The 20,989-nt window shown below is 37.2% G+C and overlaps 2 protein-coding genes across 2 annotated transcripts; one reads left to right on the forward strand and one right to left on the reverse strand.

Moving 5' to 3' along the window:
- The first annotated feature begins 256 nt into the window (after positions 1-256).
- On the forward strand, positions 257-14,615 carry Cka (Connector of kinase to AP-1). Its single transcript, XM_073082876.1, has 9 exons — positions 257-723; positions 2,244-2,492; positions 2,812-2,968; positions 5,611-5,796; positions 7,257-7,358; positions 8,802-9,001; positions 10,169-10,459; positions 12,084-12,350; positions 13,391-14,615. Exons 1-9 carry the CDS (start codon positions 505-507, stop codon positions 13,763-13,765), a joined length of 2,046 nt encoding a protein of 681 aa, XP_072938977.1. The 5' UTR covers positions 257-504; the 3' UTR covers positions 13,766-14,615.
- A 3,851-nt stretch (positions 14,616-18,466) lies between these two features.
- LOC140749627 (esterase FE4-like) lies at positions 18,467-20,731 on the reverse strand. The gene is made up of 3 exons (XM_073082734.1): positions 20,549-20,731; positions 18,985-20,261; positions 18,467-18,620 (listed from the first exon to the last, which is right to left on the reverse strand). Exons 1-3 carry the CDS (start codon positions 20,729-20,731, stop codon positions 18,467-18,469), a joined length of 1,614 nt encoding a protein of 537 aa, XP_072938835.1.
- Between the last annotated feature and the right edge of the window lie 258 nt (positions 20,732-20,989).

The raw sequence follows: 20,989 nt of genomic DNA on the forward strand, positions 1-20,989 counted from the left end.
GTAATACATGTAATTAAATTAAAATAATATGTCTTTCCCTAAAATCCTATTTCATCATCATCATCCAATAGTTAAAATTCATCAATTTTGATGGATTGATTGGTGGAGAAAGATAAAATATGATTACAATATAACACTTTTCCATATTATTTTTGCCAATATTTTATACAAATAAGTGTCACAAAATATTTTAATATTTTTTGAGTCTATGTTTAATGAGCAAAATAAAGGAAATAAGTAAAGAGACATTATGGCAACATTAAATTAAAATAAAAAGTAAAAAGCAATGTTCAGCGGACGGACGTCGTTTCGACTTTTGTATTCCGTCATGCAGTAATATTTTTTCATTCATGAATTTATTGTTAAAAAGTGATTTAAATGGTGTCGTCTACGTGAACGCTAGTTAGATTGTAGTTAAAAATGATATTCTAGTATTCAGTATCGTTTAGTTCACCGTGTAGTTCTTGATAGGTCTGTGACAAGTACGGTAATGGTGGCCATGTCATGAAAATCCCCACAGCCATGGATGATAGCTCCGTATCTCATCACAACGGAGGACAAGTGGGATCTCAAATCGGAGTCAGTGTAAATAATAAACAAAATGAAGAAACGAGCCAAAGTGTCCATTATTCAATACCGGGCATTTTGCATTTCATCCAACATGAATGGGCGAGATTCGAACTCGAGAGATCACAATGGGAAGTAGACAAAGCTGAGTTTGAGGTGATTATTTTTGTATTTGTATCGATTTCCAATTAAAACATAATGTAGGACATAGCGGTTTGGTTGACCGTTTCCATTATAAACGAGGTTTGAATGCAGTGTACTTTCAAGAAATCGTAACTGACAGGTAACAGAAAATAGCTAATTTGCGTATGACTTCTAATAATAATCATTTCCTTTAATGAAAACGCAAACAATGAATAGGTAATACAAAACAATTTTACCACAAGGAACATATGTAGGCAAGTGTCAAATCTGGCAGGGCATTGCACTTTACAGGGTATTATTACCAGTATTGTTTTTATCATGTCCATTCAATTGTATGAATTATTAATTTGGTTATACAATAATGTTAAGTCTATTTATAAGAATTTAAGTTAATACAATAACCTATTTATGAAAATAAAGTCACTGGTATCCAATTGCAAAAAATATCAAAGTTTTAATGATTATAAACTTTTGTATAACAGGAAGAAGTGATATTTTGTACATTATTCAATATCTTACATATGGTAAACAAGTTAAGAATTTTGTTCAAAATAAGATGGCATTACCAATAAATCAATACTTAATTACACAATAAGGATATGTGTTTAATAAATTAAATACTATTAATATAAATGTACTTCAATGTTAATAAATGGTGTATGTGTTTTACATTTGGGTCTGTGACTATTTACATTCCCATTAACACCTTTCAATGTAATAATTGACTAATTACAATATAATAAAGAGTATAGTAATTGTATTACACACACAAACACACACAACTATAACACAATGTACACAAATATAATAACTACTTTTATAATTTATATTTTAATATGTCACATATTTAATATATAGTTAAATACTTTATTTTAAGAACATAATTTACAAATGTAAGGGTTAGAATAATACATGTTGCATTATAAGAATAATTTGACTTTAAATTTTTATGATTATGTTTTGTCTTTATCTAATTAGGTTAGAGTTTGTTGGGAAATCTTTGCTCCAATATTAATTATTGATTTTTAAATTCTATTATACAAACATATCCGTTACACTGTCAAAAGTAATTACTGACACCAAAAAAATGATGTTTGATTTAATTTCATTGAAAAAATATTCCATTCATTCATCTATGTGATATAACTTCTGTTGGTGACATTTCAATTATTATTCACAATGGTAACAAACATATTTTATTGTTAAATGTTGTGTTCCTTATTTATTACTTTATTTCTACTTGGCCCAATGTTTTTTATACATATTTATATTTATTTTGAAACATGCCAATAATTAATGTGTCTGTTTAAGTGCAATAAAATTATAATCAATTTTAAATAATAATGTAATTTTGCATACAATTGACTATTGCAAACAATTTGCAAAAATATTTTATGATTTTTTTTTTTTTAAATATTTAATTTGTAGGCAAGTTCACAGGGAACTTAATTGCAGTGTAAAAATCTTGTGGACAACATACTGTAACTTTATATTGTTCAAAATCAAATTTTAATGTTGTTTTCCTGTGATAGGCACGGATCGCCTTCCTCCAAGGTGAGAGGAAGGGCCAAGAGAATCTAAAGAATGACCTAGTGAGGCGGATCAAAATGTTAGAGTATGCTTTAAAACAAGAAAGAGCAAAGTTCCACAAGCTCAAATATGGTGTGGAACTGCAACAGGGTGATATGCGTCCACCACCAGAAGAGCCACCTTCAGAGCCGGAGCCTGCTGAGAGAGCACAATGGAAGCAGGGACGTCAACTTATTAAGCAATATCTGCAGGTTTGTGTTAAGATATATTAATTGGGATAAGAGTACTAAGAAAAATTATGAATGTACTGTTGGCATGAACTATTATCGTGACCTGGGTATGAGTGTTTTCCACACCCATTGAGAAGGCCTTTGTCTACTACATTGGCCAAGTTTGGGTGGGTAGACTTCACACTTTAGATAACTTTATTTTTTACATAATCTTCAGGCCTATACATAAAAACGTCAGAGGTATTTGTCTCATTTTTGATTCTGTGTCAAATTTCAACTAGGCTATGACTGCTATGAATGCATTACTATGTGATATTCAATTTTAACATGTGATTCACAGGAAATAGGCTACACAGACACTATTCTCGATGTTCGCTCAAACCGGGTACGGACTTTGCTTGGACTAAATAATGAGGAACAAGCTGAGGACCCCAATTACAGGAACTATGATAAACAGCATTACTCTATAAATTCACTGGCCCGCAAATATGAATATGGTATGTATTTTATATTATCTGTTAACACTAAATAGGCACTAACATGAAAATCATCAAAGTCAGGAGCAAAAGTATTTTATAAAAACATTTGGGGTAATTTCACTTAGTTTGGTAACTCTCCAGGTAAATTTATATAAATTTTTATTAAGTGAGTTCCCTCTGCTTTGTAATCCACTCCTGTATGGTTAATAAAGTCTATGTATATGATTAAATTTATTCATGAAAAATTCTAATTTAGTCCCTGGGAGCAGCATTGAGGGCAACCTCCAATTTGATACCCATCTCATTTGTGTGTTATGTTTCTATAGGCTGCAATAACCACTTCATATTAGACATATTCTACTGTGCCTAAAAAAATAGCTATTCAATAACATGAGCACTGCACTAAATTAGAAACTAAAATCGGTTCATGTATAATAGGTGAACAAAATTGGTGTTAAACACTTGCATGAATTACTTCAATTATGCAGTGTGTACTTGAATGCATTACAAAGAGTGCCTTAGGATTCGTTTTTATAATGATTTCTTAGTAAATTGCTTGTTAGTGAAGCATATTTAAATTTCATAATATATTTTAGACTAAACAAGCAATTATTATAAAAAAACATAGGCTTTAGAATATAGGGTATCGGTTACTCTCGCAATGTATACGAATAAAACGACACCCTATATTTTATAATCCGTCAACCCGTTTGCACTATAGGGCGTCCCAAAGATGAGACATATAGGTATAGTTATCGCCAAATTGCTAGTCCGCTCTGAAGTTGTTGCGAGCATGTGTAGTCATACAATTTGCTATAGCGACGCGATTCATTTCCATATTCAGAGTGGACTAGCAGTTTTACGCGGACTGCACATATGCTCGAAAAGCATCCCTCCGCAGTGAGGTAAAAAATATAATAATCTTAGAAATTAATCAATGAAATTAATTTTGAGTATAATATTAGTTATAAAAATTAATTTATGTTACGCGTGTAACACGAAGAAGCAATACAATATTTGTTCAGGGCGATCGTTATTAGTCCCTTGGTTAATTTATATGTATAACAGTGTGTAACAGTAATAGTTATTCGTCGCTTCCTCCGTTGGACATACATACGTCATCGCGTACATTTTTGCAAGGTGAATGCGTGCACGTTGGCACCTTCGGCTTTTGATTGGCTTCACTGGCCAACTACAGCTGCCTGTTTTGCGGATCCGTCGCGCTAATCCGCTGGTACGACTCGACGATACTCTTTAGAAATGACTTTTCCACTCAAGGTAGCTTACTGTACAAGTTTAACTGTGTTTTATGTTTATTCTAAATTGTTATTTACATTAATGCACATCCTTAATGTATGTACAATTAGTAATGAATCATATAACGATGGCCACGTAATAAATGTTACATAGAATTAATTACGCCAAAATTTCCTTGGAAATTGGGTATTATAGGGAAAAGCAATTGTATGTCTCTCCATGAACGAATTAGGTACTATGCGTTAACATACATTTAGAACTAATTATGTTAATGGAATATGTAACAGAATCGACCTATTATATAATTCTCGTAATCCTACCAACATACATGATTTGATAATACTTCAATAAAAGAATAAATTTAAATATTTCTTAATACAACCTTAGCTGCGCGGTTTCTAGACAACTTTCTCTTGTGTTCGATATTTAAGCAGGCAGATACTAATTTGAAATAAAAAATAAAAAATTGAACCTTTAAAAATATGGTGCACAAAAATTATGTCCAGCCGGAAATTTCAATTAAATAGGTATTTTATCCGCTCTGTAGTATATTTATAAAAACGTGCAAGATGTTTCGTGCGTTTTAAAAGATTCTAAATTAGGGTGCGCACGTGCCTAGACATTTGCTTAGTAACAAAAATGGTGATGAAATCGACGGAACGATCTAGGCAATACCACAGTTACGACGCCGGCATCTAGGTTTTATTTCTTGTACGTGGTTCCCGAAAGAGCTAATTTATTGACAATAAATTTTAATCCATGAAAAATTGCATCTTTCAAACAACCGTTTAATGGGTGTGTTTGCGTACGTAAATAGATGAAATGTGAACTACCGGTTTTTGTAATGACTGCTACTACTTAATGCCAGCAGTTTTGAGATTCGATTTTCACTGGGGGTCTTTGAGAAAAATGTTTTATAGATATTGGTTATCATTTCTTAGTAGTTTATATTACCTGTTGATTGATAGCAATTGGTAAGATACAAATGCGGTATGGATAATATCTTTATTTGTAGGTACTGTAATCTTGTGCCTCTGGAGAGTATAGTAAAGATAGAGTCAGCTATAGAGATAATATGGATGAAGTTGGCGTCACTAACCAACGAGTTCTGTATGATCGACATAGGTAGGACTTCTTCTACATGGTAGATACAGGTCTCCATGTCTCCATATGGGGCACAGTAACTACTGCATATCATGAACTTATCCGTAATTTCTGTGATTAGGTATTTCAGCTATAAACATATCAGCTTCTTATTATCACTATTAACACATTACTGTTCTACTTGTTTTACTGGTTTTGGTTTTGCTCTCATAAGGATTTAAGCTCTGTTCTCTACAAGACATAATAGGTTTTGTAATATAATTGTTATGGTTGGTATCTGAAAAGTTTTATATCACCAGGTGGTAAAGAACAACAGCGCAAGGGCGGTGCGTCGACGGGCGGTGGATACAATGAGGAGGGGCTCTCGGTGCAAGAGACGGCCGCGGTGTTCGCCAACTTCGAGTTCCTGGCGAATCAGGACATGGACATGGATGAAATCGACGACCTGGAAGCTAAGCAGTCACACCACACTTCTGGGAAGCAAGGTATATGAAATTTGTATGTCATTGGAGTGATTCAACGACTCGCGTGGCATTGTAGTCACCATACGGTCTGACATGCAGTGGGTTCCGGGGTCGATCACCGATATAACAAAATGGTGGATTTATTACTGGCATGGTGGACGACACAGGGAATATGTGTGTCATCAAACAAGAGTAGAGAGAGGATGGAGTATATATACTGCGACATTTTTAGTGATGCAAACGTTTTGCGTTTTTGAATCAAGTAACTGTATCGCGACGTTAGGTATTTGTATACCGTGTCTAAAGATCATGAATAAGTGTATGTATTGCGTCTGAGGCGCAACAGAAAGCGCTAGAAAAAGTCGCAGTGCGTAAACTCCCTAATAGTGGCCCTTTTACAACCGGTAGTGCTTGTGTTTCCATTTAGTGCTTGTAAGACCGCATTTTCGTGGTTCGTAAGTTTGTTTACCAATCTGGCAAATATCAATGTATGTAAGTACTCTCAGAAAGAAAGGTAATCATAAATTTCTCGGTTATTCACGTAAAATATTCTATGTAGTTTAATTGCAAAAGTCTTATAAAGTAAATGTAATTTACTTTCTTTACCGATATTGATAATATCTAACTAACAATTGTTTTATCTCATTTGTAAATGATGTTCAATTTTAATTACTCCAGATACTTTTCGTGAAAGCATTGCTTGTCGCGAGATTATTACAATGTGATTGTCATTTTAATAAAAGCTAAGTAGTAATCCATTGTTTTAAATATCAAAGGAATATTGGCTTTTAGTGTTTAACTAGTTCTATGCAGTTTCGTGATCTAAGCATTATGCAACTTTTAAAATATCAAAGGAAAAACTTTTATTGTATCTTTTATTGCCATGTTATAACATATTTTTGTTTATATTATATTTTAGTTAACTAAACATAAAATATGTAACTGTTTTGTTAGAAAATTTGGTCAAAAGCAAGTCGAACTCGCACATGGATTATTTCGTACCATTCCGAAAAACATCGGTTTCTTGTATGGGACTGCCCTTAATGATAACTTTTCCTTTTTAAGATTTTTGCGTATAGTTCCTCAAAATCAGTTAAGCCGCCAATACATAATCGTGTGCAGCACGCGATAGGCGTCCGCGGCACGCGGCGCGTCCCAGTACATACGGAGCGTACGGCAAATCCGTGCACAAGACTTGTGATAGACAGATGAACAGACAGAGAAAGCTTAGTGATAATGTTCTGTTTCCCCCTTGGGGTACAGAACTAAATTACATTTATTGTCAAATATAGTTTTTTTAAATTCATAATGTTTCCACTTACGCAATATAGAAAAGTCGCGAAGGAGGTGTAGTCAACCTCCTCGCAAAAACTTCAGAGCGCACTATACATTTTTACTTTTCTCCATACTGTAAATCATGTTTTTGTAGTTAACCTACTCTGGTTCTAACAGCTTCATATAATATATTTGTTTGGAAGCAGGAGAGGAAGTCGACCACGAAGCCGAGGAGGTGTTGAACGAGCTGAACCTGTTAACGGAGAGCGAGGCGGACGGCGGCGGCCAGGGCGATGAGTATCCCGTTGGTGAGTCAACTGATTATATTTTAATTAAAATTTTTAATGCTTGACCGTATCGGCACTACAGACACACCTTTTTCGACATTACTAGTTTTTGTGGTATTCGAAAATCTACTATAATTATTATAGAAAATGTTAGCATTTTGAAGATAAAGCTACAAAACAAAAAATTAAAAGGATAACGGTTAACAGACAAAAGAGAGGAATGTATTGTATCGTTTATCTTAAAGTTTCCGTATTTTTCAAAATACGACCGTAATTTTATTTATTTTCCAAAAAAAACATTGATCATCACTCAAGCATGTCTTAGGTACTAAACAAAAACATCGATTTGGAGGGTGTGGCAGATGTGAGGCGTGCCAGCTTAGTTCTCAATGACACAACACATTGTGACCTTGAGTAGGACCCGTGTTCTAGGTGCGGTTGCAAATCTATTTCAAACGTAATAGATTACAGATAAGATAAACATCAGATGGAATATAATGTCGACCTAATGTCAAGCAAATTATTTCTACAAAAAGGTATGCCTATTAAGAAGTTGTCGTCTATTTGGCACAATACTTACAGGTTCAAAAGCTGTGCAGTGCAATACACCATGTATTTCCAGTTGTGTCATTGCTCTACTTGTAATTTTAGGACATTAAATAGCTCATTTGCTTCAGTCCAGATAATGTCACTGTTACCATGGACACATAATCCTTAAGGTTTACCAACATTATATCTAAAAAGCAACATTTTTTGATTTGTAATTCTTTTGGCGCCTTTGGAAAAATCATGAGAATTATTTCTTTTACAACGTCGACATTAAAAATCGGCACACTAAATTTGGCTATTAAGTTAGCAGAAAACACTATCAACAAAAAAATTTTAAATATTTTATTTTGTACATATGATATAACACAATACGATACGTCATATCATATGTACAAACTAACGTCAATAACGTAGGTAAGAAGGGGTTGCTACCCCTTAGTACCTTTAAGAAGCAATGTATTTGTGGCCAACCTCAAACACGATAATCCTACCTGAGGTTGATTACAGATATCTGTAGGCGGCAGTGGCACTTTTTTTATAATATAAGAGTAGCAGACGAGCATGCAGTCCACCTGATGGTAAGTAGGTACTGCCGCCCATGGACATCTGTAATCAACCCCAGATAGGATTAGATATTCCTACCTGAGGTCGGCCACAGATGCGCCGCTACCCCTGAGGAGTAAGCTGGAACGCCTCGGAAAAGTTTGCCTCCCTTACCACACCCTTCAAACCGGAACACAGCAGCGCGTAACACTGCTGTTATTAGGTATAAATAGGTGTGGCGGTGGTGCCGCCGGAGTCGAGCCACAAAAGGTTCTTCCACCTTTAATTGGCACTTGTTTGCTACTTTTGAATTATATATAAAAACTTACTTTTTTTGACAAAATGTTCTCAATAAATACATTGTGTTCACAGTGAAGTTCCCGGGCGGCAGCGGCGTGGGCGGCGCGGCGGTGGGCGCGGGCGAGGCGGACGAGAAGCCGCTGGCGCTCGGCGAGCTCGCCCAGCTCACCGTCAGCAACGAGCCGGAGGCGTACGACGTGGCCAGTGCGAACAAGGAGTCCTTCCGCAAGACGTGGAACGCTAAGTACACGCTGCGCTCGCACTTTGATGGGGTGAGTGTGTACGATGCCCTTAGTGGTTGGTGGTGATTGGGTTTGAGCTGTGTTTGAGGAGTCTGGTTAGCTCATATACGTATAATCACGGTCAGCAACGTGCCGGAGGCGTACTATGTTGCCAGCGCGAACAAGGAGTCCTTCCGCAAGACGTGGAACGCTAAGTACACGCTGCGCTCGCACTTAGATGGGGTGAGTGTGTAACATATCCTTAGTGGTTGGTTGGTGATTGGGTTGATGAGCTGTGGTTGAGGAGTCTGGTTAGTTCATATACATATAATCACAGTCAGCAACGAGCCGGAGGCGTACTATGTTGCCAGCGTGAACAAGGAGTCCTTCGGCAAGACGTGGAACGCTAAGTACACGCTGCGCTCGCATTTTGACGGGGTGAGTGTGTAACATGTCCTTAGTGATGGTGCCGTTTTTATTGATTGGGTTGAGCTGTGTAAGGTATATTAGCTGGTATACGTATAGCTCATATACGTATAGAATCCTGTGGCGACTGCAAATTTTGAAAAATCTGTAGACTTATTTTTACAGGACATTAATAACACAAAGAAGAAATAATCTGCTAGTAAATGTTTCTAATTTTAAAAATTGAAACTTTTAAAAACCTACGCTTATTTTACACAATATAGTATTAAAAGAATGTGAACCTGTGTGTGTGATTTACTGTGTAACTGTATGAAGTAATATTGAAAATGACTGAGCCTATACATTTTTCATTGCAAAGGTTGTTCACGAAATTTCTCACAGTGAAACTTTCTCATGTTTTGCAACATAGGCAAGATTTTACAATGAATATAATATAATAGGCATTGTGAAAAATTGGAACTAATCGCAGTTTATAAACAATATAATTAACCGAGAATGTAATAAAAATGGAACGAATTGCACTACAACAGTATATTTCCCCGAGAATGTCACTTTATGTACTGAAATAAACGATATAACGTTTATGCATAGATAGAATCTCACCGCCTTGTAATTAAATGGCTTAAACGGCTGACAAATGTGTCAGCCATTTAATGGCTGTCATGGTGTAATTTACGCGGAACAATGCCGACATGTGCAGTTAAGTGGTGTAAAAACACGAAATCGAAGAAAAAGTTCAGAGATATATCGTTACATTCATCTTTACCAATCTGTGTGTTTGTGTAATTGCAGGTGCGCGCGCTCGCGTTCCACCCGACCGAGGCGGCGTTGGTGACTGCCTCCGAGGACCACACGTTGAAGCTGTGGAACCTGCAGCGCACCGTGCCCGCGAAGAAGTCCGCCGGGCTCGACGTGGAGCCCCTGTACACGTTCCGAGCGCACACCGCGCCCGTGCTGTGCCTCGCGATGGGCGCGCCCCGCTCCGAGGAGTGCTTCTCCGGCGGCCTCGATGGCACCATCCGCGTGTGGAACCTGCCGCCCCCCACCGCGGACCCGTACGATCCGTATGATCCAGCTGTGCAGGTGATTTATATTGATTTTTTTGTATGAAATTACCACTTAGGAATACGTATTAAAAAACTACATTATTCTCAAAGGCTTTTTTGAATATGTGATCACTTGATTTTCTTCTAAGTGTGGTACATAAATGGAAGGTTCCGTTTTTACTTTGAGAAGTTGTAACATGTTTATTTGTGACTGATCACGACACCTGAAGTTAGCTGCAAATAAAAATACGAGGGCGCGTTTTTAAGTCCGCGGAATGGCGGGTTTGGGGGGATGATAGCGGGCTTGTTAAGGGCGGTACGTGTTAATTGACTCATAAATAGTATAAATATAAAGTTTTATCACAATTGCATCATTAGTTTTAAAACTATCGACAATTAAACAACTCAATCCGGAAAAAAAAATAAAGTATGGAGAAAATCGAGCATCGCGCCGTTATAAAGTTCCTTACCAAGCAAGGAAAGTCTGTGCAAATCATAATGGAAAAGATGTCATCGGTTTACGGGGACTCTTGCCCTGGAAAAACGATGGTTTACAAGTGGAACAACCTTTTTAAGCTAGGCAGGGATTCACTTGAAGACGACCCACGACCCAGACGGTCTGTTGAGGTGACCACTCCGGAAACGATGGCGAAAGTCGAAAAATTAGTACTGGAAGATGCTGGGCTAAAGAAGGAACAGCTTGCAGAAATGGTTGGAGTATCGGATACAAGCATTTTTAAAATTCTGCATGACCATCTTGGCATGACTAAGGTCAGCGCGCGGTGGGTGCCGAGAATGCTCACACCGCCTCAAAAACAACAGCGCGTTGAATGTTCCCGTGCGTTTTTGGACCTCTGTGGGGAAGATAAAGATATTGTATTGAATCGAATTGTTACTTGAGATGAAACTTGGGTTCACCATTATGAACCTGAGTCTAAACAAGACTTCATGCAGTGGCATAAAAAGGGTACAGCACCTCCTAAAAGGTTTAAGGTGTCACAATCGGCCGGAAAAATCATGGCGACAGTCTTTTGGGATTCAGAAGGAATTTTGTTAATAGATTATAAAGATAAAGGTGTCTCTATAACCGGAGAATATTACGCAACTATCCTGGAGCGGTTAAAAGAAGCCATCAAAGAAAAACGGCGGGGAAAATCAACCAGAGGTGTCCTGCTGTTGCACGACAATGCGCCCGTACACAAGAGCCGTATTGCACTGGCTGCCCTGCATAAGGTGGGCTTTGATATTTTAAATCACCCACCCTATAGTCCAGACCTGGCTCCCAGCGATTATTATCTCTTTCCAAAAATGAAAAAAGAGCTTCGTGGAAAGAAATTTTCTACAGACGAAGAAGTTAAGGACGCAATTTTTCCGACAAGGACGAAACATTTTTTATGAGGGTTTAAATAAGTTAATACAAAGATCTTAAAAATGTATTCGTCTTGCAAGAGAATATGTAGAAAAAGAAAAATAATTTTGACATTTTATTTTCCCTCCTTGTCCCTCATTCCGCGAACTTAAAAACGCACCCTCGTATATTGTATTTTGATAAATGAATATCTTGTAGAGTTAATCCTTTTCTACATCTGAAGTTATAAAACATTATTAAACGAAGTCGTTATGCTCTTACTTGTGTTTTATATCGTATGTAACGTACCCAGGGTCCGGTACTCCGCGATCACACGGACGCGGTGTGGTCGCTGGCGAGCCAGCACGGGCGCCTGCTCTCCGCGTCGGCGGACGGCACGGCGCGGCTGTGGGCGCCGCGCGCGGCCCGCCCGCTGCTGGCCACGCTGCGCGACGCCGCGCCCGCCGCGCCCGCCGCGCCCGCAGCGCCCGCCGCCGCGGACTTCGCCGACGCGGCCACGCGCGCCGCTGTCGTGTACCGCGACGGCACGCTGCTGCTCTACGACCTCGACACCTCGCAGGTGCGTTTTATTAGCTTGACCTGTATGTATGGACTCGGTGTGGTCGTTGGCGAGCCAGCACTTTGCCGATGCGGCCACGCGCGCCGCCGTCGTGTACCGCGACGGCACGCTCCTGCTCTACGACCTCGACACCTCGCAGGTGAGTTTCTATTAGCTTGACTTGTATGATGTATGGACGCGCTGTGGTCGTTGGCGAGCCAGCACTTTGCCGATGCGGCCACGCGCGCCGCTATCGTGTACCGCGACGGCACGCTGCTGCTCTACGACCTCGACACCTCGCAGGTGAGTTTATATTAGCTTGACCTGTATGTATGGACGCGGTATGGTTGTTGGCGAGTCAGCACTTTGCCGACGCGGCCACGCGCGCCGCGGTCATGTACCGCGACGGCAAGCTGCTGCTCTACGACCTCGACACCTCGCAGGTGAGTTTTATTAGCTTGACCTGTATGTATGGACGCGGTGTGGTCGTTGGCGAGCCAGCACTTTGCCGATGCGGCCACGCGCGCCGCGGTCGTGTACCGCGACGGCACGCTGGTGCTATACGACACCTCGCAGGTGCATTTTATTAACAACGTATTTCTTACGATGATATACAATTGGTATGCCTACTTATGTAAGTCCACTCCACATTCCAGGATAATATACATACAGTCGTATTGAAAAACCTCCCCCTTTTTTTGAAATCGGCCAAAAAATAATGATTTCTTACTCTTGTAATATGTGTTAATTTTAATGTGTTGATTGCATAAAATCTCATATATTTTGCCTTAAATCATATATTTTTTAGACTGTTTCAATGTGGTGGTTCCTAGGCAGAAGTTTTAATCGTTTTTTTTTTTTATATAAACAACTTTGTAGAGAAAATTAATTGAACGTATTTATAAATTCTTATTTTTTTTTGTTCATTCATCATTCATTCATTCATCATAATCAAATTTTTGCTAGATGCGATTCCCGTCAAATGAAAAAGCTTAAAATAAGTTCATTTCAAATATAATGCAAGGTTACTCAATTTGCTACATCTGGTTCTGTGTCCGCAGGCGGTGCTGCGCGTGTCGTGCGACAGCCCGGCCAACCGCGTGCGCTCGCACCCCACGCTGCCGCTGCTGGTGACGGCGCACGAGGACCGCCACATCCGCTTCTGGGACGCCGTGTCGGGCCGCTGCGCCCACGCCATGGTGGCGCACCTGGACGCCGTCACCGGCCTCGCGCTCGACCCCAACGGGCTCTTCCTGCTCTCCGGCTCGCACGACTGCTCCGTGCGCCTCTGGAACCTCGACACCAAGACGTGCGTGCAGGAGATCACCGCGCACCGCAAGAAGTTCGACGAGAGCATCCTGGACGTCGCGTTCCACCCGCTGCGACCCTACATCGCCAGCGCGGGCGCCGACGGCCTCGCCAAAGTCTTCGTCTGAGCCCCCGCTCCGATCTATATATGATAATATGTAATATGTAATTTTACTTTCGTTACGAACTCTAATCTTAAACGCAGTAGCGAGTCGCGTCATCGCTCGTAGACGAGCGACCGGTACTCTCGGATCGTGTGTCTAGTCCCCTCGGTACGGTTACGAGTAGCGACGTATTCGCGAATCGACGACTGCCGCGTGTACGGACGGCGCCGCTAGAGTTGACGTATTTAATATTGTAACGTAACGACGCGCTCGGCGCTCGGCGCGGACGCTCGTTATAAGCGCGTAGTGAACACTCATCTATGTATAGACATTTGAAATCTATTATAATATATTTTTAGACTTTCAGTATGTGAATTTTAGGTTTTTATCGCAACTTTTTCACCATTATTACGATACGCAGTGAGAATATTGTTCGTTTCTATGCATCTGTAAGCGAGACCTTTGTAATAAATATCATGAGGATTCCGACGGAGTTTCCTTGATGCGTTTATGTTACGTGTCTGTACAGTTAGATGTTATGCAGTATTTGCAGATATTTTGCAGAGGACGGATGAAGTGGTTTCTTAATCTAGTATATTTTATTATTTAAATTGATTGGATTTATATAGATAATTTTTCTTTTATCACACGTACTTTGTAAACATGCTCTAACGATATCTTATATAATGATGAGCGATCGAACAAAATGAATGAGTAGAAGTACTATATTGAAAGTAACGTAAGTAATGTTTGTTCATAACGAGTACTGCGATGTAGAATATATAATATGAAACATTACATATTCCTTTATTTTCCTTGAATTCATACTGTACACATACATCAAAAATTGATAGTAAAAAGCAACATAACCGAATTCAATGTTGTTTTTTTATATACTCTTTCTATTTTTATTTTATATTACCCTTTATTTATATTTATTGAAAACAAAATATATCGTCACTTACTTTCTTTAATTGATTTATTTTTTCTACCTTTTATTATTGCATTGATCATCATTAGATTGACTCTAGACTAATCGACACTAAAATATAATTAGAGTATCTATCACGTGCATAAATTTTTCACTTTTAATAACTAAGATTAAATTATATAGTTAATGACTTATTGAGATATTAAACCATTCTAAAAAATATTAGTATTTTAACATTTTATCTTCTTCCTCGATAAGTTTATAAATATATATGAACCAGAGAACAAAACTTAAGTGAGAGTGTGACTCATTACAATAAAAAATATTTTAATATTTCACTTATGTAAAATATCACTCAGATATGCAGTATTAACAGACACTATTTATTTATAACTTATCTATGATATTATCAATAACAAAATAATATACAAGTATAAAATGCGCACAGTGCAAAGGCTTTGCTTCGCTTTCAAGCACCGATAACTTCTCGCACTGTGGCTTTGGTGTCAGATTTGGAATTGTTTATTATTTTGAAGACTCACTTTTAAGTTTTAAGCAAGGAAGATTAACCTCCAAATGAGCTACCATCATTTTGTGGGAATGGTGCTATTTTAGATCAACATACACAGCAGTCAGAAAACAGGACAAGGAAAAGTGTCTGATGCCATGTATATAGTTCAAGAATCAATGCTAAAAATTAAATAATGTCATAATATTATGATTATAAGAAGTCATAGCTTAGTGGTTAGAAAGTCCGCCTTCAATGGGGGATGAGTTTATAATCCCAGATACGCACTGCTGATTTTACATGTATTAGAAATTATTACTTGCTTAAACGACGAAGGAAAATATTGCGAGGAACGCTACATGTCTGAGTTATTTAAAGATTTTCAAAGCTGTGTGAAGTTAGTGCGAACTTGGCAAGAGCGTTGTATTATGGCCTGTACCCCATTTGCTCTAAAAAGAGACCCGAGCCCAGCAGTGAGACAGTAATGGGTTGGCGACGATTATGTTGTAAAAAATATGATAATATATGCTTTCGTATAATATTCGTGCGACGTTTCAACTTGGTATTCAGGGGTAGTAACTGATGTAATCAACCCCAGATATGACTCCTCTATTTGAGGTAGGAATCAAATAAGCAGCATTGGCCGATTTCCCATACACGTCACGTAACGCCATATTCATATTAAGCGTAATAAACCATATTTTCACATGTGATTCACAAATTCCTGTGACATCGTATATGGCAAAATTGCATTACAAATCATTGCTAATATTGCTATAGTTATATTATTTGTGGCGTGGGACTGGAGCGGCCTATATCAGATTGCAGGATAACTAAGAAAATTCTGTTCTTATGGATACCATGGTCTTCACCTAGTCAATTGGTAAGTATCTTGTAATTTATTACGAAAAAGATATACCTGCTTAATGTCAGTTCCATTATTAAGCAGGAATAGGACTTAGATTTCAAGAAACTATTCTTCTTTGTTCTTCGAAATATGTGACTAAAATATCTTGGACCAATATCTGATTAAAACCTCCTAGTCAGTGGAGCCCCAGTTAGATATTGTAGCACGTAATTAGTACATTCAATGAGTTGGTTGGTAGATAATGTGCGACATCCTAGTGAACCTGTGTATTATTTGTAGTATTTCCTACATGATTATTGTAGATACTATAGTAATTAGTTCTACACGCTATCAACCGAATTAAGACAGACAGCCCTATCTGAAGTCGACCACAGAACCAGAAGCTTATATATCTCAGGAAATTCTTGAAATTCCTCTTGCGTCATATAACTGCTTAAACTATCATCTTGTTATACAACCGTGTTAGGGATGCAATGGCTACAGTGCTCGCCGTCGTGCTGCCGTAACTATGAATTATTAATTACAAGCAATTTACTTACACCACTTAGGTAGTACTGCTCAAAACTCAGTGTTTCTAAAAACGTCACTTTTTTCTTACCAAGTTAGTCCAAACGCCACCACAACTATAAAATAATACGATTACTTATTATTTAAGAAAAAGCTAGTTCAGTTTTAGTACGAAGCTATATAATAATATAACCTAATACGTACAACTAGATTTGGAGCAATTAAATTTATTCTATCCTCTTTTTATGAATTAGAGAATCATTTGAATTTGGCAAACAAAACAAAAATAAAGAAAAAACAATAGGTGGTTGTTTATAGAGAACCAGTCCATATAAATTAAAACAAATATTTATGTTAAGGCTTGCTGTCCAATTGAAGTGACAAGATAAGATTAATGAAAAGTAGATATTTACTAAAAGTACCTATTATCTATAGCCATACTCTAACTTACATTAAAAATTGTATGGTTAAAGGGGCCTGATGAGTCTTCGCTGTCGTTTACGCGTAATAATCGGATAAACCGATCTAGTTCAAGTTATGTTGCGAATAGACTTTGTAATACAGACACTGTAGATCCAAAAATAATACTTGTAATACGTTAATATATAATGTTGAATCTTCTTGGGGTTTAATGTGCCCGGATAAAATATAATTTTAAGCTTCCTTTGTTTAAACTTTGCTAAAAAAAGAGATTGTGATGACTCTGAAATGTGTCTTTGGTATTTGTTGGCGAAAAAAGTGCTCTTATTCAAAATTATGTTGCCCCCTATACCTACATCTACCTGGGTGAGCAGATTTAATTTTAAATCTCTTCCATAGCATAGCTTTTAATGGATCACCTACTAACAAGCAGTTATCTATCACTTGATTCGTAGTGATTGTTAATTGTCTCGCCTAATTATAATAGAAATCATGTCCGTTGCTCTAGTAACAGGAGAGCATTTGAAGAATTCGTCTGTGCAGCCAAATCTCCATTTATTAATTATGTTTGGAATGTAAGTATCGAACTATTAACTAGTAACTAAGTACGTAGTTATTGCATATCACCAAGATTTTATGGTTGGATCACGAGCCTATGTGGGTCTCCTTGTCTGCGATTATTATTTTATAGTACTTTAGTATTTATTTAATTATCATATTTTTTCTCGAGGGTGTTTCAAAGCTCTCATAATATAGCCTGCGTTGTGTGGCATTTGCTGTTATACAGGAATTTGCTATAAAAGTGACGTAATACTCCGGTACTTATATGTACAGAAAGGGTGGCGCCCCTAATGTCCAAAATTAGCATCTACCCTTCCCCTCGGAACTTCAAGCATATTTACTAGTTTATTATATTATTGAACGCATTTTACATAGAAAATTTCATCGTTTTAGGGTAGGAGGAGTTGGCCTTGTGGTGTACATTTTGGTATGGTTGACGCAGAAATTGGCGGAGCTGCCCAGTCCACCACCACCGCAAGCCACGACGACTCCATTGCCAGATCGCCACATGCCTTACGTACCACCTGTTCATAAAGGATAACTATCGGTAACTTCAGCAGAATTCAGTGTGGAACAAAAAGACTTAAAACCTTATTAACTCTTTCCAAATAGTGTTTTCCTTTAGTGTGTTTTTGTTAATAATCACTAATCACTTGCGAATTTATACGTAGTGTTAGATGTATCTACATATTTGGTTACTTATATAAAATAAAAATGTATTTATTTCCTTATGATTTTAACATTTTATCACGATAAAGATTTTCACGAAATAAAGATACATATTGAATTATATTTGTTATTAATTTAATATATTTAAGTGCTAATAAAACATTTGGATGATTTGAAATTAAAATCAAAATTTATTTAATTGAATATAAAATCTTATTTCAAAATTATAGGTAGATAAACGTCGTCGTATGAAATATAATGTTAATAAGAGTTGTATTTAGCGTAGATTCCTTTCCAGAAGAGCATTCGTTCTCTATTGGGAAGTGGAATCATTTCTACTTTTTTGTCTATGGATAAAAATTTTAGATCCTTGATATTGCTCGGTATCCACTTAATGGTATCTGTTGATGGATTCCTGAAACGAGAAAAGAAAATTATAATATAGGTAGATGTGTAACACTGAACTTCTTTCTGAAATTTGGACTCCAGGGCACTCTGGAGTTCAGTAAAATTCTTAACTATAATGTTTAATATTCCTATTTTATGGGAAAATCCTAAGTTTCCTGACTAAACTTTGTGAAGTTATTGTGATCATGTTTGACATTTTAAGAGACCTTAGAGCTTAGTGCGAGAGTGGTCCACGAAATATAAATAGGATAGGATGGCCACAATACTTAAACTTATCACAGATTTGTTTTTATCCTTCAGAACAATGTTGGAATTCGTCATTCGTAATTTGTAATTTCATTACATAAACCGTTATTTATTTTAAATCTTACCCTGTCTTTGCTACATTCGACCATAAGCTTGTCATTACATCAATGACTGTAGCATCATTTGGTGTTGGTGGACGCTCGCTATATTCATCCGAGTCAAATGTATATCCTAATTCATCTCCATGAGTGGATCCAGGAATTGATGCCAATTTAGTCTTCTGTTTCGCCCTATTTCTGTTACAGTCATATTGAAAATAGTAATTATACACAGACATGTTAGCCCGTAGAAAATATTTCGTCATAGCTGTTAATGGGTACATTATAATGGAATCTGAGAAGTAATCAATCATAGGATCATAGTCGTTCCTACCGATTGTTTGGTTCTTAAAATAAAATTCTTTTACTGCAGCAACAAACGCCAACTTTTCTTCTTCATTAGCAAATAATAAGTTATATGGAATAATTTTAGAAAAATCGTTATTTAGTTCTTTGAGACCGTCGTGATCATATCTTTCCGCCCATTTAATGCCTTCTTTATTATTGAAACCAATAATAATAGTAGAATTCCTATTAGTGATAGGTGATTTAAGAATCTCTCTTGGACCATGTTTTATTATAGACCCGTCAGATTTGTCTATGCAGGGTTTGAAAACATACGGCGCTAATGGATCATTCAGGTCTTCAAAATACGAGGCCTTCAGCAAATCGTCAGCCGATGCATTTCGATAGATTTGTAGAAGTTCGTTCGGATCGTTTGTTTTATAACCCATGCGATGAGCGACACGAGAAGCAGTTCCAATAGGATCATTAGCAAGTGAGTATGGTACTAGCAATGAACCGCTTGCTACAATGGCATGTTGGAATAAACCTATGGTTTCTGGAGAAAGAAGTAAATAAGTAATTATCGATGCACCCACACTCTGTCCAAAAAGAGTTACTGATTGAGGGTTTCCACCAAAATAGTGAATGTTATTTTGAATCCAACGTAAAGCAGCTACTTGATCTTTGATTGCTGCGTTGCCGGGTGCTTCAGGAATTTGGAGGCATAGAAATCCAAACGGTCCGAGTCTGTAATTGATAGTGACAACAATAATACCATGCTTTATTAAATATTTTGGATGGTAAATGTGATGACTATTGCTTCCATAAGAAAATCCTCCGCCATGAATGAAAACTAAAACTGGTAGTGGTTTCTTGTGAATACCGGTCGGCGTGAACACATTGAGGACCAAGCAATTTTCTTGCCCAATTAATTTACTAGAGGTACGTTCTGTTTGTTGGCATTGCAACGACTCTACCGCATTAAATGTTTTATCCCAACGAGGAGGTGGACCGGGATCCTGGTGGAGAAAAAATAAGTATATGTATTTTATATATTGCAGGGAAATGAAGTTTCAAATCTGGTCACAACATTCTTTCAAAGAAAAATTAAAAAAAATGGATCAATACACTAAATGCATGTATTATTTACAGAGTTACTTTTTAAATCAAGTGCAAACTATATAGGTAACCGACATTATTAAATCTAGATCTCTAAATTATTATACAACTGAAAGATTACCTACATCATTTAATAATAGCTACCTATGTATAAGAAAATATAAGCATTGCTTAATACATACGCTACCTGAAACCTTTCGATAATTGTCGCATAGGGAATTCCAAGGTATGCTCTGTAATGATCGGAGAAACTTTGTATACCTCTTATTTTGCCTTGTGGTAGATGTATTTCATTAAAACTGCACTGTATAAACACATCGTTTAAAATAAATAATTGTAGAAATTCAATAAGCCCACAAAGTCTTGTCATCGTGCGGATTGCACGAATGCAACTGGAGTCAACATTTTAGTAAGTTAGTGCGTTTTTTCACATAAAATAAATTACTTACTTAGCAGCCTAATTAAAGCATGAAGCCATTAAGATAAAATTAACGATACTTAGGTTAATTTAACATTACTTTAATGTTATTCCTCATTCATTTGTCTACATATCATTATAGTGTTGTCTAAATTTTTCTATGCAACTAAATTTGGAATTTATAGTGTATCTAAATATAGAATGAGAAAA

The sequence above is a fragment of the Epargyreus clarus genome, unplaced genomic scaffold (genome assembly GCF_041222505.1).
Source record: "Epargyreus clarus isolate Ecla_fem2 unplaced genomic scaffold, WU_Ecla_fem_2.2 ptg000018l, whole genome shotgun sequence".
Lineage (NCBI taxonomy): Eukaryota > Metazoa > Arthropoda > Insecta > Lepidoptera > Hesperiidae > Epargyreus > Epargyreus clarus.